This window comes from Nomascus leucogenys, chromosome 16 (assembly GCF_006542625.1).
Source record: "Nomascus leucogenys isolate Asia chromosome 16, Asia_NLE_v1, whole genome shotgun sequence".
Classification (NCBI taxonomy): Eukaryota; Metazoa; Chordata; class Mammalia; order Primates; family Hylobatidae; genus Nomascus; species Nomascus leucogenys.
In genome coordinates this window covers 91874080-91899687 of record NC_044396.1, presented here as the reverse complement: position 1 = coordinate 91899687, position 25608 = coordinate 91874080, and the positions used below count along the sequence as shown (strand labels likewise).

At 50.7% G+C, this 25608-nt stretch overlaps 1 protein-coding gene across 5 annotated transcripts in view; it reads left to right on the top strand.

Annotated features, from left to right (window-relative positions):
• TRAPPC9 (trafficking protein particle complex 9) overlaps positions 1 to 25608 on the top strand; it is a 724494-nt gene that overhangs the window by 544520 nt on the left and 154366 nt on the right. For all 5 annotated transcript variants that reach the window (XM_030795379.1, XM_030795381.1, XM_030795380.1 and 2 more), the window contains one exon: positions 1706 to 1859. In XM_030795379.1, the coding sequence (XP_030651239.1) occupies positions 1706 to 1859 (154 nt within the window). The remainder of the gene's footprint in view (positions 1 to 1705; positions 1860 to 25608) is intronic.

The window sequence follows — 25608 nt, the reverse complement described above, 5'->3', positions numbered from 1 at the left end:
CTCTGCTTACGGGGAGCATCTCTAGCTCTTGTGTGGCTCAGCCCCACATGTCATGCCTCAGGCCGAATACTAGAGATTTATTGGCATTGCAGTTTTTCTTTCCCAAGCTGTCATGGAGACTGAGACTTCTTCTTTGGGTCCAACCTTGTCTTTATATCCCCTTAACAGCAGGTCCTCTTATTTCTTGCTTGTTCAAGGGAATAGCCACAGAGGCCAATTAGAGCATGGTTTTTCTGAATGTTTTGGCAACAGCACAGTCTATGCAATAATAAAAAAAGGCCTACTTTTTTTTTTTTCTTTTAAGACAGAGTCTCACTCTGCCATTTAGGCTGGAGTGCAGTGGCACAATCTCGGCTCACTGCAACTTCCGCCTCCTTGGTTCAGGTGATTCTTCTGACTCAGCTTCCTGAGTAGCTGGGACTACGGGTGTGCGTCACCACACCTGGCTTATTTTTGTATTTTTAGTAGAGATAGGGTTTCCCCATGTTGGCCAGGCTGGTCTCAAACTCCTGACCTCTAGTGATTCTGCCTGCCTTGGCCTCCCAAAGTGCTGGAATTACAAGTGTGAGCCACCGCGCCCGGCCCAAAACGCCTACTCTTACCCATTGACTGATAAACCCTCAGTTGTTGTATTAGTTTGTTTTCATGCTGCTGATGAAGACATACCGAGACTGGGCAATTTACAAAAGAAAGAGGTTTAATTGGACTTTACAGTTCCACGTTGCTGGGGAAGCCTCACAATCATGGTGGAAGGCAAGGAGGAGCAACTCACGTCTTACATGGATGGCAGCAGGAAACTCCCCCTTATGAAACCATCAGATCTTGTGAGACTTATTCACTACCCCGAGAGCAGTATGGGGGAAGCCGCCCCCATGATTCAATTATCTCCCACTGGGTCCCTCCCACAACACATGGGAATTATGGGAGTACAACTCAAGATGAGATCTGGGTGGGGATACAGCCAAACTCTGTCATTCTGCCCCTGGCCCCTCCCAAATCTCATATCTTCACATTTCAAAACCAATCATGCCTTCCCAACAGTCTCCCAAAGTCTTAACTAATTTCAGCATTAACTCACAAGTTCACAGTCCAAAGTCTCATCTGAGACAAAGCAAGTCCCTTTCACCTATGAACCTGTAAAATCAAAAGCAAGCTAGTTATTTCCTAGATACAATAGGGGTACAGACATTGGGTAAATACAGCTGTTCCAAATGAGGGGGGCTGTGGGAGGGGCACGCCCACCTGGCCTGAGAAGGAAAGGGTAGGGGGAGGAGGCAGACAGCGCTCAGAGGATAAACAGGCAGTTCCCAGTGGGCTGATGGATCCCCAGCGTTAAATAATTGTCAGCGTTCTCCATGACTGCACAGGAGTTTAAGTCGCCATCCAGCTCGCTATCTATGGCACACTGGTTCTTTCCTGCCTTGCTGTGTTATGGAATTGAAATTTTTATCTGGGGTAACACAGGTCTTCCCAGAGGTTTGAAGCAGTGACTGTGTCTTCAGCTCCAAATTGTGTGTTGAACCAGCTCTGAAGTCAGGGCCACCTTGGGAGTCTATTATTTCATTTTCTTGGAATGAATCTGTTATGAATTACTAACGATAATGATTCATTATAGTGTCTCACGCTGGCATGTGCTGATTCTCCAACAGCCAGCAAAAATTGCCCTACTGATGAATTCTCTGCTGTGTTTTCCCCTTTCTCGTAGAATGGCTATTCAAGTGGACAAGTTCAACTTTGAGAGTTTCCCGGAGTCCCCTGGGGAGAAGGGGCAATTTGCAAACCCCAAGCAGCTGGAGGAAGAGCGGCGGGAAGCCCGAGGCCTGGAGATCCACAGCAAGCTGGGCATCTGCTGGAGAATCATATCCTTTTCCGGGGGCCACCTGGGCCTGGGGGCACCTTTGCCCAAGGTTCCAACCTCTAGGAAAGACCCGTGAGGGTCTTAGCTATTGAATTTTCACCACAGATAGCTCAGAAATGCTGTGGCAAGGAGATGTGGACCAAAGGCTTGGCATTTCCTTAACCTCTTAACACTTCAAAGGCCCCACTCAGAGCAGTATTGATTGGGGGTGAGGAAAGGTCTTCTTGGAGCCGGTGGTGCTCTCGTCTTTGGATCACATGCTTCTTGCCAGTGTTGATATTCATGTTAGTGACAGGTTCTAATGGCCACCTATCAGTGCCGGGCTCGGGGGGTTCACAGACTGACAGCTGAAAACACGAGTGCAATTGTCTGAGAAACCGAAATCGGATTGTACAGCTTACCGAGGCATGAAGATGCCATTTTGAAAAGATGGAGAGAGTTTTCAGAAGGATTGTGCTATCACACACATGTTTCACACAGTCACTGAGCCTGGTCTGAACTTTGGATCAATGCCTGACTCCTCGCAGACACTCCACTGACTGAGCACTCTGGAGAAGTCCAGGTTCCCTCATTTGTTTGTGCAGCAATCTTTGGAGAGCACCTACTTTTGAGTCAGACATTTTGCAAGGCATTTAAGAGGCTGAGATGCAAAGACAAGGTCTCCATGCAGTTGTTTGTCTAGTAGGAAATGGATGTGTCCTCTGGGAATTAAACACTGTTGGGGAGCGAGGGCAGAGCGCCCTGCTGAGTGCTGTAGGTTCAGAAGCCACTGGGTGGGGGCATTCAAGGAAGGCTTCATAGAGGGGGTGACATTTGAGTGGCTGCTAGAAGTGGATAGAAGTTGATTAAAGGGACAAAGGTAGGAAACAGCCCCAAAATACTGAGGCATGAGAGCCCCTCTCCGGGGAAGGGGCAGCTCTGATGGGAACGTCTGTTAATGATCTCGGTCATGCACACATTCTGCAGATATGGGGATATACACGTTGGTCCGTTGTGTGGTCTGGGATCCTTCCAGATGGCCTCCTGGACTCCAAAAGTGTCCTCGCTCTACACAGCATAGTTTCCAGAACCTGAGGCCAATTCCTTTGTTCAAGCTAAAGAGACTTTGGGCCTGGCAGACCCACTGTCTCCAAGGAGTTTGTGACAAAATAAGCACTTTACATGTAGATAGAAGGTTTTGTGAACCAGACACGAAAAATAGAGTGCTTGGGGACTCACGGAGTGAACAGGAACAGTCTGTTGTGGAGTTACAGGCGTTTATCTCTGGCACAGAGAGAAATAAAAAGGTGGGGATAATGGGAGTTGTCTTTCCCTTGTATTCCTCACAGAGCTCAGCACAAAGTCAGGGTTCAGCCAGTTCCTAATGAGCAAAATGCCATAGCAAGGAAGCGAGTCAGACTGGTTCCTACTGTGTCGGGCGCGCATCCGTCACCCCATTTATTTCCCCCACATCTCCCTGACCAGCACTGCAGCTCCCATGGAGGAAACTGAGTCTTAGCCTTAAGGGGTAGGGCCAGGGACCAACCCAGGTAAGTTTGCTGGCAAAGTGCTCACCCCCCAAGTCTCAGACTTCAAAGGAGAAGGCTCCGCAGGCAACTCCCACGCTGTCAGGCGGGGAAAGGAGGGACCCCTTGCACTCACCTCCCGGCGTCTATGCTGGGTCTTGGGTCTTTCTGATAGGCCCATGTTTCTGATAATCTTTCTTTCTGTTGGGTCTTTCTGATAGGCTGAGGGTTGGAGAGGCTGTATGTGAGACAGGAGGCGTCTCTCACTCGGGGTCTCAGAGATTCAGCCTCTGGCCAGGAGCCCCATGCAGAGCAAGGCGGTCCTGGATGGGTCTGATGCAGCCCCAGCTCAGCGCCAGCAGCACCAGTGGAGGAAGGGGCAGGTGCATGGTGGGCCTGGCAGGAGGTTATTCATTCTCCTGAATGATCTCTCTCTGGGCTCAGATAAAAGCCAGAGCCCTAGGATGGTTGGGATTTTGACCTCTGTGTCCCCACGCTTCACAGAGATTGAGCCCTCCCCTCCCCTCCCAGGGCCTCATTGTGCTGGGCACACAGGGGCACCCTGCTAGTGTCAGAGCTGCTGCCTCCCAGACACCACCCTGGGCTGGCGCTGCCTTGGGCCATGTCACCCTTGTCGGCAACCTGACTCCTGGGGCGGTTTCATTATCCTGTCTTCCCATCTTGCAGATGAAAACTGCAACTCCACTTCACAGAGAAAAAGTGGCATGGCCAGTTCCTGCACCCCGTAGCTTGTCTGCCAGCATGCAGTCCCCGCCCAGCACATGCTGCCTTCTCATGGGATGATAGTGGCCCACAGAACTCTTGTGCTCTTTGAAAACCAGTATCAAAAAAGTACAGAAAATGTCTTTGCATTTGACTTCTCTATTTTCTGTATATTTGCTTTAATAATTCTTGCAACACATATTTATTGATTGCCTACCATGTGCCAAGCACATCTGCCCCATACATTTACTGATCGGAAGTTTATGAGAGCTTGGTTGTCCCTATAGGCAAATTTAGTGAAGGAGAGTTAACATTAAGAACGTCGTCCCTCCCTTCCTCCCCCCTTTCTCTCTCCCCCTCTCCTCTCCCTTCCCCCCACTCTCATCTGTTAATGACATCTGGCATCAGAGGAATAGCAGAATTTTGCTATTGTAAACCTGAATTCAAGCAGATGGAAAGACCAAAGATTGAACTGGCTAATAATTTCATTATGCATTTTAATAATATTTTCTAAACATTTAGACTTTGTACAAACATTTGAGCTTAATTTGACACCCGTCCATAGTTGTAGCAATTGCCCACCTGTAGCGCATGGGTCTGGATAGATGCGTTTTAAAGGAAATTGGGGATCTTGCACTGGATAGATGCACACCTGTCTATGAAGCATCTACGATGACACGATGGGCAGCCCGGGGATGCCGGGAGCTCTCGTCCCACTCTTCACCTGTTAATGACAGATAAGATACAGATTTGCTTGTTCTTAGGAGGTGAGCCCTGGAGATGCCCCCATCGAAGGGGAGGGGACAGATACAGAGATGGGCACTTGCAGCGCAGCGTTGTGGGGCTGATGGGAGCTTCCCTCAGGTCATGGCTGGCAGGAGTAGCTGCAGATCTCAGCCCATTCCCGGTCACGTAGAGAGATGAATCGGGCCCAGGGCTCAGCATGTGCTGTGCTGTCCTCAGCAGGGGACCCAGAAGGCAGGGTATGAGCATGGCCACATTGATGTCTTTGAAAGCCACCCTGGCCACAGTGTGACAAATGGGTTGCAAAGACACAAGCGCCCCTGGGGATGCTGGTGGGTTGAGGAGCCACTGCATGAGCAGCTCTAAGTCAGGGACCATGAGGGCCTGAGCGAAGGGAGTATCCAGGAAAAAAGCGCCGAGGGACCATGAGGGCCTGAACAAAGGGAGCGGCACGGGAAGAAAGTGCAGAGGCGGCCACTCATCACCAAGAACCTGCAGGGTTCAGACTTGGGGGTGGCCTCTGAGCGCTTGTCCCTTCCTCTCTCCTTCCCAATCCTCTCTTCCCCCATCTCTCCCTCCTGCCCCTCCCCTATGCCCTTCCCTACTTAATTTCTGTCGAAACAGAAGGTTAAACTCAGTAGCCTCCTTGTTCTTGTCCCCTCTCTCAGCCCCCATGTGTGATTGGGCACCCCCGGGCACTCCTCCTAGAGTGCTGGAGGTCTGTGGGTGGCCTCCGAGTAGCCCCCAGCCCTGCTGACCAGTCCCTTCTCCCATTCTGAGATGGGGCACGTTTATCACAAGGAGCCCAGGGCCAGAGAAATTACAATGAAGACACCTAGGATCATGTCCCAAGGCACTGGCCGGGCACAGGGCCTGTCCCTGCTGTGGACAGTGTGACCTGTTGTGGGGGAGGTGGCCCAGAGCGGTCAGCCATCCTACTTCCAGGGCGGGGGTCACATTCTGGTGCTGGGCCTGACCGGATGAGCTAATGGGTTAGGTACCCCTTTTTTCTTTTTCTTTTCTTTGTTTTTTGTTTTTTGAGGCAGAGTCTTGCTTTGTCACCAGGCTAGAGTACAGTGGCCACAATCTCGGCTCACTGCAATCTCCACCTCCCAGGTTCCAGAGATTCCCCTGCCTCAGCCCCCCGAGTAGCTGGGACTACAGATGTGTATCACCACGCCCGGCTAATTTTTTTGTATTTTAGTAGAGACAGAGTTTCACCGTGTTGGCCATAATGGTCTGAATCTCCTGACCTCGTGATCCGCCCGCCTCGCCCTCCCAAAGTGTTGGCATTACAGGCGTGAGCCACCGCACCCAGCTTGGTACCCCCTTTTTTTTTTTTTTTTTTAGGAAATCTCTTTTCTTAAACCCTATTTATCATTCTTCTTATTATTATGACTATGAAAACCACTTCTTGTGTGGCTGCTATGTGTTAGCTACTGTACAGCGAGCTTTCATCACTACCTGCCACCAAGCCTGGGGCCGCATTTCCCATGAGAGGCTGGGAAACCTGGTCAGACACAGGCGGTTTCCCGCCATTCTCCCACCAGTCCCTGCCCCGGGTGACCTTGGTCATGGCCACCTTCTCTCTCTGCTTCTCTGTTCTCATCATGAAGTGGGGACAGTGAGGGCTTCTGCTTCCCCGGAGCTGCACAGGGCGAGTCCGTGCTCCTGTGGCACACTCAGGGGAAGCACTCTCCCTGTGTCCCTCCCTGTCATGCACACGCCAGGTTGGAGGGCTTCTGCTGTCTTCATGCATTTATCCTTATTCTATCCCAGGATCAAAGTTTTCACAAACGACTCCTCATGCTCACAAATCTCTTAAGCCCTTTCTTCCACATTTCCTAGGCTTTCTTGCCCACATCAGCCTGCTGATTTTAAAGAGGATCCTTCCCCCGCCCCCAGCCCCCTGACCCAGACCTCTCCTGCTTGATAAGGGCGTGCTTGTTTGTAATGTCTGTGCGGTTTCCCTCGAGAGCGGGGCATCTCTTCCTGGTACATGCAGCATCTGGCCCAGAGAGCTGGGCTTATTTGCTATACAGCAATGCTTTTTGGATAAAACCTACCCTTCTTTTCAGCTCTTTGGTACCCTCTTCTTTTAAGTTTCTTCTTACCCTCCAGCTACCAATACTGGACAATTTTACTGAACTTGGGGAACCTTAGCATAGCCAACTCTGTGAACTCTGTTAATAGCAGATAATAGCCTTTACCACATGATCTGGAAATCTTCTATATTTGACTTTGGGATAGGACTAATGATGCCACATTGTTGAGGACTGGAGCCTGGGGTCAGAGGCTGGCCCTGCCACTCCCAGCATCCAGAAAGGGAGACTGTGTGACCTGAGGGCCGTGTACTAATGTGTGCAGCTAGTGTGACGAAACCTGCTGAGACCGTTGCTGTCAGGATGAGTTCTAAGAATCATCGGCCTTTTTGATCACTTATGGGTGAGCAGAAGCATTTTCCTTACCCCAAACCTGCAAAGCAGGTAGTACCTACCCCTTTCAAAACATAAGTAAACTTTAGAAGTTCAGTAACTCACCAGAGATTGTGCAACTAGAAGGATAGTCAGGATCCCAAAACTTGTTGTTTTCCTGTTGACTGCTTCAACTGAGGTCACATCTGCAAGGTGCAGACATAGCTCCTGGCCCTGGAAGGCATCAGCAAATGTGAATCCCCCTTGCCCGTTTCCTGCTGGAAGACCTCATGCTGCGCTGCTACCTGACCTCAGGTGAGGCCCTCCTTACTCATCCTTCAGAATGGACCTCACTGCCTGCTCCTCAGAGCCTTCTCTGCCATCAGCCTCCCTCCCGTCTCGCCCTGGCTGCAACAGCCCCTTCCCTTGGGCTCCTGTGACACCCAGTACTTCATTCTTGTTAGTTACAGTCTTTAAGTAGTACAGAAAATTAGTTCTTTTCTGCAGATTTTCTCCCTTGCCAGATTGTGCCGTCTTGAGGTTGGGTGGAATCCTGTTCATCCAACAGCTGTTTATTGAGGAGCTACTATGTACCAGAGGTTGGACTGAACACCAGGGCACACCAGATGCTCAAAATCAGATGTGGACCCTGCTCTGATAGTATGTGTTCTCTTTTGCTTGCCCAAGTACTGAGTACAATCGCTAGCACATAGGTATGAAAACTGTTTGTGTTTTGTTTTGTTTTGTTTTTTGAGACAGAGTTTCACTCTTGTCACCCAGGCTGGAGTGCAGTGGTTGCAGAGAGGTTCACTGCAACCTCTGCCTCCTGGGTAGCTGGGACTACAGGCACCTGCCACCACGCCTGGCTAATTTTTGTATTTTTTAGTAGAGATGGGGTTTCACCACTTTGGCCAGGCTGGTCTCGAACTCCTGACCTTAGGTAATCTGCCCATTTCGGCCTCCCAAAGTGCGGGGATTATAGGTGTGAGCCACCATGCCCAGCCTAAAATGATTTGTTGAATGAATAGTTTCCATTTCAGTGACACAGCAAACAGGACGGCTACCAGCTCAGCTGCACGATGCCGAGTGCCGTGATGAATGTGTGAAAGGAGCTGCAACTCACGGGACGAGTCTACATCGCAGCCTGGCCCCTTTTCCAGAGGCAGCCCTGCACAGACCGTCTGCAGTGGAAGCAGGGGAGGGACACGCTTTGGGCAAGCCTAGGGTCAACTCACCCTTTCATTTTCCTTGTTTTTGTTGCAAATCACCCCTTGGAGAGCATTTCAGGGATTGGTGCAAGGCTTGCTGAGGTGTCAGAATCCAGCTGTGTGAGCTGGAGTAGGAAGAATTGGGTGCACAGTTTGGCTGATCCCCATGAAGGCGAATGACCTAGGCCATCTGAGGAATCTCTTCCCACCAGGCTGATAAGCATCCACCTCCTCCATTCTGTCTGGAGGAGCATTTTTAACCAATTTGGCTGCTTTGAGAGTGAGGCAGACACTGGAGAAGCCCAAGGCAAATGGCTTTAGATACCCAGAGTAGGGGTAGGAGTGGAATATCTGTGAAATGCAGAGGCCAAATGAACAGACATGACCAGGAGAGTGGAGGGATGTGGACGGTGTAACCATGACCTTGGTACAGGGGGCCTTGTGTCCTCAAACAGCTGCCTTCCCGGGCACAGGGAGCCCAGGCACAGCTTGGGTCTCAGGCTGTGCATTACTGAGGGGTGTTGGGTCTTGCAGACAACAGTCACCCTCTGCAAAGTGAAGAGGCTCCACAGTGGCGGTGGTATTTGTCAGTTTTATTTGGGCTTCACCAGCAGGACAGTGTAAGGCTTTTAGGCACAGTGGCCCCGTTTGGGTGATCCCACCTGGAATACAGTCACACTGGGCTTTGTTCTCCATTTTCAAGACTGCCTTCTTTCCAGTAAGGAGGAGTTGCCTTCAGCTGACCTCTCCACCCTTTCGGGACAGAGGCAGGACTCGGGCACTTGACCTGGGCTGTGCGGGCCCACCCTTTGGTCTCTCAAAGTGGCTTCTGGCCTATTCTCAGACATGTTTCCTAATGGAGCTCTGTCTTATCTCCTGAAAAAAATTAAATATCTTTAAACAAGATTATTTTAAAACATAGCACACTGTGTTTTTCTAATCGTTATGTTTGGAGAAATAGTTTTCTCTAAATGAATTTTACTATAAACGGCTCCTGCCATCAGTACAGCTGATTCCTTGATCATTTTAAGTAAAATGCAGGGTTGCATTTTGTATCTGCCTTGAGGGAATTTGGCTTTTATAGCTGTTTGTAATAACGTGGTTCTGAGGCCTTTAATCTCCCGTAGCAGGGAAGCCCTGTCAGCCACAGAGAGACGTCCTGCCTTGCCAGCCAACGAGGCTGTCACATCGCCCTGGCTGTTTGGCCTTCGATGGGCTGGGGGGTAAGGTGGGAGAGGCACAGATTTGATTGCTGCCTCCCCCAAATCCAAATCTGGTGGCCATGCACACCTTGAAATGACTTTGAAAGTGGTCGGGGTTTGACACGTAGGCAGCACAGACTTCAGATCTGGATCATGAGAGCGGGGAAGGGCCTTTCCCCAGCATTCACAGCAGCGTTTCCCATCTTCATGTGTGTGCATGCATGTGTGTGTGAACATGCACACGGATCGACGTGCGTTGTGTTTGTGCGGTCAGGTACATGTTGGACATACACACACTGTGTATTTTTAGCGTGATGATTATTGTGAGCATGCGTAGCTTATGTAATAGAATCATAAAATTACAGAGCTTAAGTAACAGCTAAAACCCATATGGCACTTACTAGATGCCAGGTACCGTTCTGGGCAATTTATATAGATTTATTCCCTTAACTTTCACAACAACTCTCTGAAGTAGTTTTATCCATGTTGCACAGATGAGAAAATGGGGAGGCCCAGTGAGGTCACCTCGCTTGCTGTAGGTCACCCAGCTGGTCTGTGGCAGAGCCGGGGGCACGGGCAGCTGCTGCCCTCAGTGCTGTGTGCTCAGCTCCATCTAGGAAGAAGCATAAGAGCCTCTGGCTTCTGCCATGGCCTCGCATTATCCCCACTTACCAGAGGAAGCCTATGGAGATGGCAGCATTCCTAGGTCTCACCACTGATTGGTACCCATCGCCCCATGCAGAGCTCTGTCCATTTCACCCGCTCTCCATTGTGGGACTCTGGAATGTTCTTACCCAAGCAAGATTTGCAGCAGTGAGCCAGTTGCAGACCTCTCCCCTTGGCAGCACATCCCACTGCATGACATCTTCTGTCCAGTTGGGTCTCTGACACCAGGGAGCTCATCTGAGATGCTGGGGCACTTACTGAAATGAGAGAGGCAAGAGCATCAGCATTCTGAAAGTTCATGATGCAAATTAGAAAACAAAGTCATGGCAAAGAGGCTCATTAATCATTTAAAGCAGTCTTTCCATTAGTGTAATTTCTATTTATGTCAATTTGCTAATTTATTTGATCTGAAGTGGGGCTAGGCTGAGCCCCTGCACCTGTAGTCATTCACTCCAGAGCTTGTGCATGGGATGCAAACAGCCTATTTTCCAGCAGGGAGAGATGACCCAACTGAAGGCACCCCCACCCCAGAGCACCCACTTCATGATGCTCAACCCAAATCCAGTGTGAAAACCTTCACGTCAAATTCTCCATGATGGAGTTCAAGCTTTTGCTCTGTAGACTTTGGATACTAACCAGATGTTCTGAGCATAGCAGTTACTTTTATTTTATTATTTATTTATTTATTTATTTAGAGAGATGAGGCTCACACACCTCAGGTCTACAGGTTCCAAAGAGAACCTCACAGATTCCCATCTGGCTTCACGTTCCCCAGGGGCAGAGTGAACCAAGCAATCATTTTTTCCTAAAATGCCAAACTGGGTCATGGTAGACTTCAGTCACATAAATATAGACAGGATCTCAAAGCTGCCCCATGGTTTCAAATGGTCTTTGACTGCGGTACATTACCAAATATTTTACTGCTAATGGCCTCACAGAAAATGACAGGGAAGGTGTTTTATTAACCTTGTGCATTTGCTTTGCATCTGGCTGTGTTTTTCAAAGATTTGGAAGTGAACACTCATAGTTCCCAAGACATGAAGATTAACTGAGATGGCACGCATGAAAACATTTGTAAACAAAAAGGCTCTGTACAAATATTGATTAAATAATTAAATGTGATAAATAGGGAAGAATGACTACTGATAATAAGTAGGATATAATCCTTGCCCAGGAGGCTGGGCTTCTTTAACATAGGGAGGCCCCCACCTTGGTCTCTGAATCCCCAGCACCTAACACAGCAAGGACAGGATGCATGCTCTGCAGGCTGCAGTGGTGGCAGCCCGGGAGGACAGAAGGGTTGGTTTCCAGGGTAGGGAAATCCCAGGTAAGGCAATGTTTGAGCTCTAGAAGATGGGGGTGTTCACCAGAATGACAAGGCTAAGGGTGCTCCAGGCAGAGGGGAAGCAGAGCAAAGACAGCAAACAACACCGTCTCAGGAAGCAAGGACCCAGGCGCACACAGGCGCACATGCACACGGGCTCAGGGTCTACAAGGGGAAAGGGCAACAGGAAAGCAAGCTGTGAGGGAACTTGTGGATTGTGCTGGGGTGTTGGGACTTTGTCCTAAAAGCAGTGGGTCGCCCTGAAGGGTTTTGACCCAGCGAGCGACGGGATCACCTTCACCGTGAGGAGGACGGACGGCTCTGGTCAAATGGTGGAATGAAGTCTTCCTTTCCACCTGCTCCTGGCCTGGCCTTGTACGTCTAGAACACATTTGGTTCTGTGGGGTTGTGCTCCCTGCCTTTGGAAATTAAGCATAAGAGTCACAAAATATATATATAGGGCAGTACAGGTCTGTCTCTGCTTTCTCTCCCAGCCTCCTGCCCTCAGCCCTTGGTGAGGCCTTTAAAGGGTGTCGAGTTGGAATGAAGAGGGCCAACTAGGGACAGGATTCTTGCTGGTGTGTAGGTTACCTGACTTGTGAAACTCATTTCTGCTCTAAAGGGTTACAGTGGAAAACCAGAGCAGTGACCCTGCTCTGAACCCTGCAGTTTGCAGAGAAGGAAGATAGGATGGAGCCTCTCTCGGGGGTAATTATGGGGAGTATCCAGTATAGCTCAGGGCACAGTTGACCCTTGAACAACACAGGTGTGAACTACGTGGGTCCACTTAAATGTAGATTTTCTTTCACCTCTGCCACCCCTGACACAGCAAGACCAGTGCCTCCTCTTTCTCCTCTTCCGCCTACGCAACGTGAAGGTAAGGATGAAGGATGGTCCACTTTCACTTCATAAATAGGAAGTGTATCCTCTCTTCCTCATGATTTTCTTAATATTTTCTTTTCTGTAGCTTGCTTTACTGTAATAATATAGTATGTAATACATATAAAATGCAAAATACGTGTTAATTTACTGTTTATGTTATCTGTAAGACTTCGGGTCAACAGTAGGCTATTAGTAGTTAAGTTTTGGTGGAGTCAAAAATTGCATGTGGATTTTCAACTGTGTAGGCGGTAGGCACCCCTGACCCCATGCTGTTCAAGGGTCAACTAAATATCCTTTTTCATTTGTTTCTGTTTTTTTTTTTTTTTTTAATTTTCTTTTTTTGAGACGGAGTTTTGTTCTTGTTGCCCAGGCTGGAGTGCAATGGCGCGATCTCGGCTCACTGCAGCCTCTGCCTCCTGGGTTCAAGCAATTCTTCTGCCCCAGCCTCCCAAGTAGCTGGGATGATAGGCACCTACCACCATGCCTGGCTAAGTTTTGTGTTTTTAGTGGAGACGGGGTTTCACCATGTTGGCCAGGCTGATCTTGAACTCCTGACCTCAGGTGACCCGCCCACCTCAGCCTCCCAAAGTGCTGGGATTACAGGCATGAGCCACTGTGCCCAGCCTGTTTCTGTTTTTTCAGTGTGTATTTTTTTCTATTCAAGCCAGATTTTTAAACTCATGGAAGGGATTGAGATCTCATACTGTCAGAGAGAGCAGGGTATGACATATGCAACTTTTGTAAATCTCAGTTTCCCCTTCACAGAAGAGCCACATCCTCTGCATCTTGCATGTGGCGGTCATGAAGCTCGAATGTGGCTCTGAGTTGAGTGTGCTGTGTAATCTTTGTGGGCTGAACACACACATAAGACCACTGCTCTGAGGAAGCGTGGCTTCCTCCCATGCCAGGTAGAGAGTAGGTGCTCAGTAAATCTTCCCAGACACAAACTTGTGTGGGTAGACATTTGTTGATAAACTGTGGCCTTGCATAGGTGGTAACTGAAAGCTACCATCAGGTTCCTTCTGCATCATCCCTGGAAAAAAAATCATTCATTCAGTTGACTTGTACTTCTGACCAACTCTGTGGAAATGAATTAGGGACTCGGAGACAGTAAACCTGCCCCTTGTCCTCAGGATGCTTACCAGGGTCTAGTTTGGGAAATCAGTCATGGCCACAAGCACCTGGAGCCCAGGGTGGCTGGCGCTACCATGGAAGTGAGGCATGGGGCCCGGAGCCAAGGGGCAGCCTGCCAAGTGCTGTGCTGGGGCTCCCTGCCTGCCATATTTGGGGCTGCTCTTCCTGGGCAAGTAGCCGCCCCTTGCCCTTCTTCTAGGAGGAGCCCCACTTGTGTACGCCACTTCTGGAGTTACACATCACCATCTCACTGGCAGGGGATGAGCTGACACCGTTATTGGCCTAAGCCAATAATGCAGAGCACATCTGTGTTCCCACTGCCTTATGTCATCCCCCAGAAAACTTCATGTGTGACCTCACAGGAGAAAAAGGCTTTCCGAGTCCAAGGGGTGACACAAGTGCCTCTAACGTTCCACAGCACCCAAAAGTCTCCGTGTCTTTAGTGCTACTTTGAAGGTGAGCTCCTGACCCCGTCACTCTGGCATGCTGTGGACTTCAGGCTGGTTATGCTGGAAACACAGATTCATGGGAGGAGTCTGGACAGGGAAGGGGGCGCTGCTATTGGAGCAGCAGACCCCAAATTTGAATCCCCACTGGGGTGAATTTGAATCTACCCCTTTCTGGCTGTGTGGCTTTGGGAGCATTACCTAACATCCTCAAGGAGGCTTCCTAAACCTGAAGTTGTGAGGACTAAGTGGGATGATCTGTAGGTAACTGACACATCACAGGTGCTCAGTGAAAAGCAGCAGGCATTTGTGGAGCCTCTACTGTGTGGCGGTGACCGGGGCACTGTCCCTTCCTCTCCCAGGGCTTGGAACCACAAGCAGTCCTCTGAATTCTTTCTTTAGTGGATTGGATTGCATGTTTTCTGTTCTTTGAAATAGTATTTTCCCATGGGAAGGCCAAGAAGCTAAGCAGTTGGGAAGGTGGGGCTGCCTCCTCATTCATCTTGCTGGTTTGAGCAGGGATGGCAGAGGAAGGTTAAACTGAGCAGGGCTAGCCCTGGCCCCTGGACCTCATGGCTCACTGCCTGCACAGGTGTTTGACCAGCAGGGCATGTGAGCAAACTGTAATGGACTCCAAGTAACTCAGCCGTGTCTCTGAGGCAGAAAGTGGCAAGCTTGGAGGACACTGTGAGAGGAATTTGTATTTCCTTGCAAGGGTGTTAGAAACTGCCTGTGGGCAGCTCCAGATTTGAGAACATGAGCTGGGCTGGGACGTGGGTCTTCTTAGGGCTCAGGCACACAGGGATGTCAGTCATTAAACAGTGGGCATGGGTTAGGGGACTTCTGTGAAGCCTGGATTGGCCCCAGCAGTGATTTCACAGTTCTGCTGCCAATGTCTTCATCTCTGTCTCCTGAGAGGCAGGGGCAGAATGGTGGGGGTAAAAACCTGTTGACGATTTGGAAACTTCATCCTCAAGTGACTAGGAAGAGCCTTGAGGGGAGGCAGCTGCTTCAGCACCATGGAGAGCTCCATGTTGGGCTTCCCTCTGGGCTGGAAAGACACTGGCCAGGCTTGGTGTGGACACTGACCCAGCCGCTGGCCAACTGCAGGGCCCTGGCACAACCTGGCCCTGTGGACAGCAGGATCTTTGTCCAGTGGGACTCATGGCTCCTGGTTTCCAGGTTTACTGTGAGGAATCAATACAATATGTCGAATAATCTCTGAAAGCCAGAGAGCAGAGTGTGGGCTCAGGGGTCAGCCCGCCTGGCTTCAAGCCTGGCCCCTGCTACTTGCTAGCGGCATTGGCATTCTTTTTCTTTCCATGAGCCTCAGTTTTCTAGAAAAATCTTTGAAATGAAAATAACAGTACCTGACTCATACCCACCATATTCTGAAGTCTTAGCTTGAAAGTGGTGAGTATTCCAGTGAGAATATGCGTGTTGAGCACTTACCCAGGGCATCCCTCACAGCAAGTACCTTGGAAATGTTCTCTGTGGTGGCAATAATGATAGGAACTACTATTGTCATCATCATTATGGATTGACCTCTTGCTCCAAGTGCCAGAGTCCACGTATTTCAGAGATAGTAGCCACCCCCATCACTGCCACCATTGCCACTGTATGTTGTAGTATTACAACTGTGGCTGTAATCGCTGCCTTCAGCCAGCCTTGCCATTCTTGTGCACAGGCTGAGATGCAAGACTGTTTGGGTGGCTTACAGGGCTGAAAGGAAGTCGGATATGCATGCAGGTAATTAGCTTTATTAGCTCAGCTGTATAATTTTATGGCTCACGTCCGAAAGCAAATTAATATAGAAATATGCTATTGGAATGGCTTCCAAAGCTCCAGCACCATTTGGCAACTTGGTAATTACACACAGGCAGACTTGCTCCCTGGACTAATCACTGCAGAGCTTCTCAGCCTGGCCGGGACTGTTAGGCATGGTCTCTGCTCTGCAGGCACAGGGCTGCTGTCTGCCTCCAAAGCCTGGTGTGAGACTTTTTAATGAGAGTCATATGCCATAGTCTAGGTCTTAATTTCAAGAAAGTGAAAATAAACTCCAAAGAGAATCAGGAGGGAAAGCAGAAAGAAAGAAAAACAAAAATGTGTGTTTTGAGCCCAGATGTATCAGTGACTTGCCTCCCTAGAACCTCTCAGTTCTGACCGGGGTGAGGCCCACACTCAAGTGCAGCTGTGTCCCAGCGTCCCAGGCCCATAGCGAGCTCTCAGCATTTAGTTTTGCTCATGGTGTTACCAAGGGCATATTATTGTTTACTTTTGTTATGCTAATTTTTGTATTACTTTAGGCACACATGTTTCAAAATCGTTTTAAAAAATAGACATTCCCATCTGCCCTTTTCCCTCTCCATCTCCCAGAGCGCCCACTTTTGTCTCTTGTAGAAACTTACAAAATTTATTTCTGAAATAATTACATGCAAACACACCCTTTTTACCCCCATTTTTTTTTTACACAAAAGGTATGTATACATTTTGCATCTTGCTTTTTTCACTTACTGCATATCTTGGGAAACTTTTCATATGATTTCATAGACAAGGTTCTCTTTCCTCTTTCCCGCTGCAGAATATCACCGCAAAGTGGGAGCGTGCCTGTGTGCCCCCCGCCTCGCAATAGGGATGCTTGTCCACTTCCATATCGTTACCAGTCCGGCAGACGGGCTTTTGAGCAGATCCTTTTCCTCTGGAGATGTCGTTTTGCAGGAAAGAGCCTGGCCTCTGGAGTTAACGTGGCTCCAGGGGTGGCCGTTCTGTCCCTGAGTATCCCGGGGCGTGTGGTTGAGCCCTCTGGTTTCTGGTTCTTTCCCTGAGTGAGAGTGGCAACTGTCCTGGCCCACCTGGTTGAAGGGAACACGCACAGCACTTGCCGTAGTGCCCAGCACAGCTCAGCCATGTCCCAGCGTGTCTTCTCTTCCCCCTTCCGCTCTGGGACCCAGTTGGATGACTCTGAGATTGAGAATTGGCCAGTGGGAGCGTTTTCTTCACTGAGAATTGGTCACTGCTCTGAGCGTGACTTTGTGTGCCTGTGAGCCATGAGGGCCATGAGATGACAGCTGAACACTGAAACCAGAAACAGTGAAACTGAGCTCATCTTGCCAGCACGGCACACACGTTTCCACTCTCCCCTGCCTTTGATTAGAGTGAGTCACAGCATGGCTCACAGGGGTCTGGTCAGGAGCGGAGGAAGTGAGATCTGATGTCTTTTTTACTGAAGAGGAAGTTGCTCTGTTCTGTGGTGGCTGCAAGGGAAAGAGAAGCAGCAGCCTCACTTTCCTCTGCTGCAGGCACTCTAGTTCCCGGGGTCCAGTCCCCTCACACTCTGCAGGGGATGGCGTTTCCTAGGAGGGGTGGCACACTCAGGGCACCACAGCAGTGGGGCTGAGCCCAGGCCAATGGTGAGGTGGGGGCTTGGGGCATAGTGACTCAGCAGAGCTGACCCCTCCCGGAAAGGACAGCACCCTCCAGGATCACCCAGTTGTGTGCACAGTAACCAGTGGTCTCATTGGGGGTTGGCATTGGCTCACTCCTGGGCCTCCCTGCAAGGAGAGAAACAGCTTTGCACACTGCTCGGTGAGGGTCTTGTTGTTGCAGGGACTCGACAGGTAGAAAGTGTAGGGGGCTGCCCTGAGTCAGCCTGAGACCTTCTAGAAACTTACCCTAAATCAAAATTAATTGCCCAAAACCTCTAAGAATTCTCATAAAGGGCACTGGCTGTGTTTTCCCACCAGCAGTGTCACAGCACGCAGGGCTGGTGTGACCGACGGAGTAACAGGGATTGAGGAGATGCAGGGTGGCTGTGGGCAGGGATGCTGGTGCCAAGCGGTTGCCACAGAAGAATCCACAGGACTGGTTGGACTTATCTGGGAGCAGGCTTGCATCCACCCCGTGCCCCTGTGGGCAGGGAGGAGTTCCACTCTGTGAGCATCACGTGGTGCCAAGTGGCATCCCAGGCTGGGGCTAGCATCCTGCCTGTCACTCAAAGCCAGCAAGTTGTTTGACCTTCCCGAGGCTCAGTCCCCTCATGTGTTAGACGGTACTGGCTGTGTGTGCTGACTTTGTGCCGAGGGCCAGCATCAGTTACCTCCTGGTGTGCCAGGGTAGATCGTCAGGGAGCCACTCTGTTCCTCATGCTGAAGACGAGTTGTAGATGCACTGCCAGTGAAGGGCAGCTTTTGATGAATACCATCATTTTCTTTATGCCTGCATTCATGCAGACTTGCCATGCATGCTTTCATTACATTATTTAATCCATGTTTATGGAACTACTTTTGGTCCCAGGAGTTGCATGAGACATGAGAGCTTCAAAGAAAGGTGCTCACGGTTCCTCAAGGGAAAGAGACATGCAAGTGCCCACTGCAGCGTTGCTGGATCATGCTCAAAACAGCATTGTGCAGTCCGCCAGGGCAGGGTGGGCATGTGGCTGTGCTCAGTTGGCTCCCCTGAGGGGCATGGTTGTGCTGGGTCTGAAAGAGAGGAGTCTGCCAGGTAGAAGGGGAGGGACATTCCAGGAAGAGCTGGGCACAGAGCCTGGAAAGGAGAGAGCAGGGTGCGTCCAGGTCTGCAGCACGTGGTGAGGATGTGGATCTCCAAGTCCACTATGAAAACAGACATGGAATGGACAGTTAGCATGGAGCCTCTGAAGCTCCACAGGAGAGGAATCTCGCCAGGGCTGTGGGGCACAGAGGAAGGAGCCCCTCGCCAGGGCTACGAGAAACACGGCACGTCTCGGTTTGTAAATCCTTGGAGGGCAGAGTGAGTTTCTCTTTAACTCCCACAGGGCCTGTAGCATCAGTAAAGTTGAAAGCCTTCCCCTCCATCTTTTCATCCTCCTGACCACCTGCAGAACGGGCACTGGGGACTCCCTCTGTCCAGAGGAGGTGCCGTTGTGGACTGAGGCTGTGAACACTGCACTCAGGGCCCCTCCACCGGCTGATAGACAACTGGGTGCCAGGGATGGTGCAGCTTCTACAGCAGAGGAGTGCCTGTGGCTTGACACACTTCTACAGTGGAGGGATGCCCACGCCATGGTGCAGCTTCCACAGTGGAGGGATGCCCACACCACGTTATAGCTTCCACAGTGGAGGAATGCCTGCGCCTCGATGCGCTTCTGTAGTGGAGGAGTGCCCAAGCTGCTGTGTGCTTCTATAGTGGAGGAAAGCCAGAGCAGTTTTGGAGCAGGTGTGGGTCAGGCTGGGGCAATCTTAGGAGCCCTGGAATTGAGCATTTTTGGAATACACTGTACCGTTTCCAAGAAAATAAACCATGGGTGCCTGTCCCAAACCTGTGGTGCGTGTTACTCGTGACTGGGAGATGTCATCATCGTAATGCTCGCAGGGCCAGCTCTCTGGTCTGTTCTTTGTCTTCCTCTGTCTCCACATTTTCTCCTGTGTCTCTTTATCCTAGTGGGGCCCTAGGGCCTCTGCCTCTGAGATTCTTGAGGGCAGACAGTCCTGAGAGCTAGACTGTCATCAATTCATCTGCAGCAGGTTCTCCTTCACCTCCTCTCCAGAGAGAGGCAGCTGGAGTCTCAGGGCCACCTTGGGACTTCCCTCCCTGTACCCTGACCTTCTCCTGGGAGGGTCCTGGTATGAGCCATCATGGTGTCCCTTGGGTACTACCTGGGGAGAGAGGGCCCCATGCCGGGGTGGGGGCCAGAGCAGCACAGCAGTGCAGGGGACTTCCCCGGCTGGGAAGGAGCAGGGCCCTGAAGCTTCTTAGCAGCCTTGCCTTTATGCGGGACTTGGGGTGCTGCGGCGTATGTGCCCATGGCAGCCTGTGTATGGGTATGTGCCCGTGGCAGCCTGTGTATGGGTATGTGCCCGTGGCAGCCTGTGTATGGGTATGTGCTCATGGCAGCCTGTGTATGGGTATGTGCCTGTGGCAGCCTGTGTATGGGTATGTGCTCGTGGCAGCCTGTGTATGGGTATGTGCCCGTGGCAGCCTGTGTATGGGTATGTGCTCATGGCAGCCTGTGTATGGGTATGTGCCATTCGCAGTGGTGTGCACGCACATATTCACACAGAAACATGACATTTGGGGCCTCTTATTGTTGCCCAGTTTCTGTAACTTGGAGGCCTTTGGCAGTGGCTGAGAATGCAGCCTCTGGGGGCAGAGTGGGCTGCCATGTGGCATGTGGCCTTGGCCAGTTTCTTGACCTTTTTGTGCCTCTCTTTTCTTCTCTGCAAATTAGATAATGCCTACCTTGTAATGCCATGATGAACATTAAATCGCTGAGCACGTGTAAGCTGCTTAGAGCGGGCCCTGCTTGCAGCAGGCACCCTGGAGATGGGAGCTCTTGGCTATTGGTCTGCCCACCCCCACAAGTGTGCAGATCCGTGGGGTTATGGTGGGCTCTGCATTTTTTGTCTGCCCTCTGAAAAGCTGTCAAGCCCTGAGTTTGATGATACCTCATGGATTCAGGGAGCCCCAGCGGGGAGCAGGGTGCAGCCAGTCCCACCTGGCCTGTGGCCACCAGACCAGGAGCTCCAGGAGGGTGCTGCATGTGCCGCTGAGCTGGGTTCGCGGCCCTGCATCCAGCACAGGGCCCAGCCTGAGCAGATGAGCATGGGGAAGCATAGGCATGGGAACCACACAGCCCTGGGATTACATCCTAGCTCCAGCCCTCACCCAGCAAGACTGCAGGGAGGGTGAAGTGCAGGCCCCTGGGCTGAGCACCTGCCGCTTCACCACTGGACAGGTGTCCCTGGGCCTCTCCGACGTGCCAGATGCATGCTTTGCTTCCTTGCCTTCCTTCAGAAAAGTTCTTTAATCTTTGCTGATGAGATTCCCTTACTCTCACATTCCTCACCTTGACAAGTAATTTAATATGGTGCCTTGAGCATTAAAATGAGGATATTCAAATCTGTGGGTTCAAAGGAAGAAAAACAATTCACTCATTATCTGTGGCAATGAAACCCTGCAATGCCCTGCTCATAAAGACACAAACCTTCCCAACCAATGAGTTCTTAATACTAAGCAACTCCTCTTAAGAAAATAAAATTTCTGGGAAGCTGAGCGTGGGTTGCCATTTACTCAGGAATTTGGCTGTGGGCAGGGTAGGGGAATGGAGACCCCTTCGCTTCAGCCATCGTGAAAGCAGGTGGCCTAATCACTGAGCTGAACAGCCGTCCCTTCTCGAGAGCCAGTCCCCAGGCACGGACAGCCACAGATATTTTCTAACCTCACTTGGGGCCTGAATCGCCTGAACTAGGTGCTGGGTTATGAGAAGAAATGTTTCCAGGAGTGCTCAGTCCCTGAGGGAGACAAGCCTTCGCCTTCCCCTATTTGAAAGCTGAGAAAACAGTCTGGGAAGGGGCCCCTCACAATGGCCTTTGACCCCTCGTCGCCCAGCCAGGCCAGCCCTCTCTCCACCTGTGAGCCTGCCATGTATCCAGAGCCTAAGGCCCTCCCAGGAGATGAATGGGAACCTGGTTTCACCACGAGTCTGGGGCTTGGCTGGCCATGGACTGCCCTGGGCAGGCGGACATGGTGTCTTTGGGCCTGGCTGTTTCTCCTGAGAAGGGTGCAGTGGTAGGGAGCAAGCTCAACCTCTGCAGATGTCCCTGGGCCTGGAGCAGGGCACCTCCTTAGCCCTGATGGGGTGATCTGAACAGAGAGCCTGAAAGGCCAGATGCCCATAGGGCCTGACCTCCCTGTTGTGGCTTAGGGCTTGGGAAGGGAACACGCAGGTCCTGCCTGAGGTCCCAAACACCCCGGACATCCAAAGCACCCACTGGGTTCCACCTGTGCTGGCTCCTTGAGGGAGAGTCGGATTTGCTTTTGCGAAAAGATGAAGGAGCTGCAGGGCACTGCTTCCTTGAGGGGTGCCTTGCTGCTGCTGGCGCTCAAAACAGGCCTGGGGCGGCGGCCTCCGTCCTCATTGTGGGAGATGCAGGAAGGCAGGACCCCGATCCCCAGTTGTTGCTTCCTGTGCCTACTCCCCGAGAAGGGGCACCCGTCACGGAGATGCAGGCTGACTGCTGAGGGAGGAAATGGCCACTGATGCAACATGAATGAACACACAGGGTGGCTGCGTGCTTGATTGGGGGAAGCTGCCTGCAAAGTTACCTTAGGAAGGACGAGGGGGCTGCAGGGGGGCCGTCCTTGTCCAGGGCTTCCCGAGCTCCTGCTGTGGCCCTCTGCTCAGGTGCCCCTACCCTGTGAGATTTCTCAGTTCTCTGTACCTGATTATGGCTTCCTCTGGGCTTCCGTAGCGTCGCTCCGCTTCCTAATTATAGCCTCCTTCCTGGGTCGGCATTTTAAGAAAATTTACCTTCTTAACTATGCTTCAGTGTACAGCTCAGGAGTGTTAAATATTTTCAAATTATCATGCAGCCATTACCACCATCTGCTTCCCCAACTTTTTCACCTTCCCAAACTGAAACTGGGCACCCATGAAACACTCCCTCCCATTCCTTGTCTCCCTCAGGGACTGAGCACTCTTGGAAACATTCGTTATAACCCAGCACCTAGCTCAGGCAATTCAGTCCCTAAGTGAAGTTAGAAAATATCTGTGGCTGACTGTGCCTGGGGACTGGCTCTCGAGAAGGGACCGCTGTTCAGCTCAGTGATTCGGCCACCTGCTTTCGCTATGGCCGAAGCGGAGGGGTCTCCATTCCCCTGCCCCGCCCACATCCATTCTGTCTCTTTGGATTTGACCAGTGTAGGTGCCTCAGATCGGTGGAATCATAGGTGTTTGTCCTGTTGTGCCTGGCTTATTCCCCTTGGCATAATGTCCTCAAGGTTCATCCGTGTTGTAGCATGTGTCAAAAATGTCCTTTTCTTTAAAGGCTGAATAACATTCCATTTTGCGGATAAGACCACATTTTGTTGATTCATTCATCTGTTGGCGGACTTTTGGCTGCTTCCACCCTTTGGCTATTGTGAAGATCACTGCAGTGAACATGGGTTTGCAAATATCTGTCTGAGTCCCTGCTTTCAGTTCTTTTGGGTATAAACCCTGAAGTGTGATTGCTGGAGGTCAGCATGTTCTGAAAAGACTGTCTGTTGAGTCACCGTCAGCTCCATAACCCTAAACCCTAGCAGATAGCTACCTGTTAACTACTGAATGAATGAGGTGAATGCTAGAATCCGAACTTCCAGGATTGTCACAGGGCAGAATAAGATAATTAAAAGTTCATTGCAGAGTATTTATCAGTAGCAGTATCAGTTCAGCAAACATGGGCTGTGTGTGTAATGAGATGGAGAAAATTTCATTTGGAGAATTCTTCTAAGGGAGGGAATTATCTTTGCAGGAAACACTTTGATAAATTGCTTGCAGGAGAGTAAGATCCCCAAGGGAGTTTGAGGCAACAGAAATGATGGCTGAATTCCTGGGGCAAGGAGAGAAGTTTCTGCATCTCCTCCGAGAGGGAGGAGGAACAGGAGAGAGGAGAAGAATGGGGATGAGGCTGATGCTAACAGTAGGCGACGCTTACTTAATACTACCCACAGGCCAGGAGTATGATTCCGTGTGCACTCCTCGTGATGGCCCTGTGAAGTTAGCACTGCTAGCATGCTCGTCTTACGGATGAAGAAAGTGAGGCCAGGGACTTTAAGTAAATTAACCAAAGCTCATTAGTGGTGGTGCCAGGATTCAAAGTTGGGCTGAGTCTCCAGAACCTGCCCTTTTCGGCACCAAGCTCCACGAAGAGAAGAGAGGGAGCAGAGCCAGTGAGGGCAGGGGCTGTTTACTCAGGGCCGGGCACCTCTGCCAGCCTCAGAGCTTCAGCCACAGCTCCCAAGCCCTCGGATTCTCTACTGGGGGAGGACGGGATGAGTTAGACATTTGGGTTGCTGTGGAATGAAGCAAGCAGCATGTGTGGACCGGAGCCAGGAGCAAGAAGACCCTGAGCAGTGAACCCTGAGAATGTGCAGAAGCCGTCAGCAGGCCCCCGGGCATCAGGTGCAGGGAGGTTTGCTGAGTCTCATAGCCACTGCACTGTGCTGCGTGTGGAGGGGCTACGGGCTGTGCTGCTGAATGAGGCGTGGCCCCTGCACTCCCACCTGGGACGTTTGCTCGTTTGGTGTTCATTTATTCATCAGGCAATATATATTGAGCAACCTCTGTGAACCAAACACTGTTCTAGGCCCTGAGACCAGGTCTCTGCCTTCATAGAGCTCACAGGCTAGGGCTGAAGCCAAGTAACAGGAAGATGACATGTCTAGCACAGATTGTCATGGGATACATGCGCGCCTTCTGCAGGGTTCCTGCAGGAGAAGCAAGGTCAGGTTGAGATATAAAGTCAGGAAAAAGAAGAGGGCAGGGAAAGACATTTCCAGGCAGAACACCGAGTGTGGGAGGGGAGGCTTGGAATTCAGAGAGAGCACACAGTATTTGGGAAGAATTGAAATAAGTCCAAAATAGCTGAACTAGGGCTGGGCACCGTGGCTCACACCTGTAATCCCAACACTTTGGGAGGCCGAAATGGGCAGATCACTTGAGGTCAGGAGTTCAAGACCAGTCTGGGCCAACATGGTGAAACCCCGTCTCTACTAAAAATATATAAAAATTAGCTGGGCATGGTGGCGGGTGCCTGTAATCCCAGCTACTCGAGAGACTGAGGCAGGAGAATCACTTGAGCCTGGGAGGCGGAGGTTGTAGTGAGCCGAGATTGTGTCACAGCACTCCAGCCTGGGTGACAGAGTGAGATTCTGTCTCAAAAAAAAAAAAAAGGCTAAAATAGGACACAGGAGTGGGTAGGGGTTCCCGAGCCCCCAGGCCAGCATGTTGCTGACCTTAGCCTGTACTGCTGCCGTTAGCTGTGGTGGTGTGACCGGCTGGCTCTCTTGGGCAGCCTTCTTGTCTGGACAGCCCTCTGTGACTATTGCATTGGACCATTGATGAGGGGGATATACCCACTCTGCTTAGCACCTCTGAGCCCAACTCCCCCATGAGCCAGCAGGAGAGACCCAGGGGCCTCCATTTCGTGCTGCTCCCTCCCTGTCGCAGCGCTCAGCCTCTGCTCCATTCTACCTCAAACTGCAGGAGCTTTGTTCCCATAGGACTGTCCCCAGGGTTGGCCAATGCAATTCTCGGGTTCTATGTTGCTGCCTTCACCAGAACTTGAACCTCTCAACTTCAGGGTGCATGGCCCGCCCTTCCTTCATCCTCAAGGCCACACCACCTGCTGTGCTGCTTGGTGTGCTTCAGATGAACTGGATGTGTTTGTTGAATGGAATTAATTTATGAAAGGAAGAAGGAAGGTGGGGTGTTTTCTCCACTTTTGCAATCACTAGAGAATGTCAGAAACTAAAATTTTCCCCTTTTATTGCAGCTTAAATGTGGTGGCTTTAACTTATGTAGGAAAAGGGAAAGAGGTTTACAGATCTGTTTTGAGAATCACATTGGCTGTTTAATACTAGCGCAAGGGAGATTTCTGTTTTCTACATTTTTAAACCTAATTTCTTCATCCACTGATACTTGCTGAGAGACTTTATGGCTTCCTCGATTATGAGCTTGCTTAAGTGAGCTCGTTCTTAGTAATA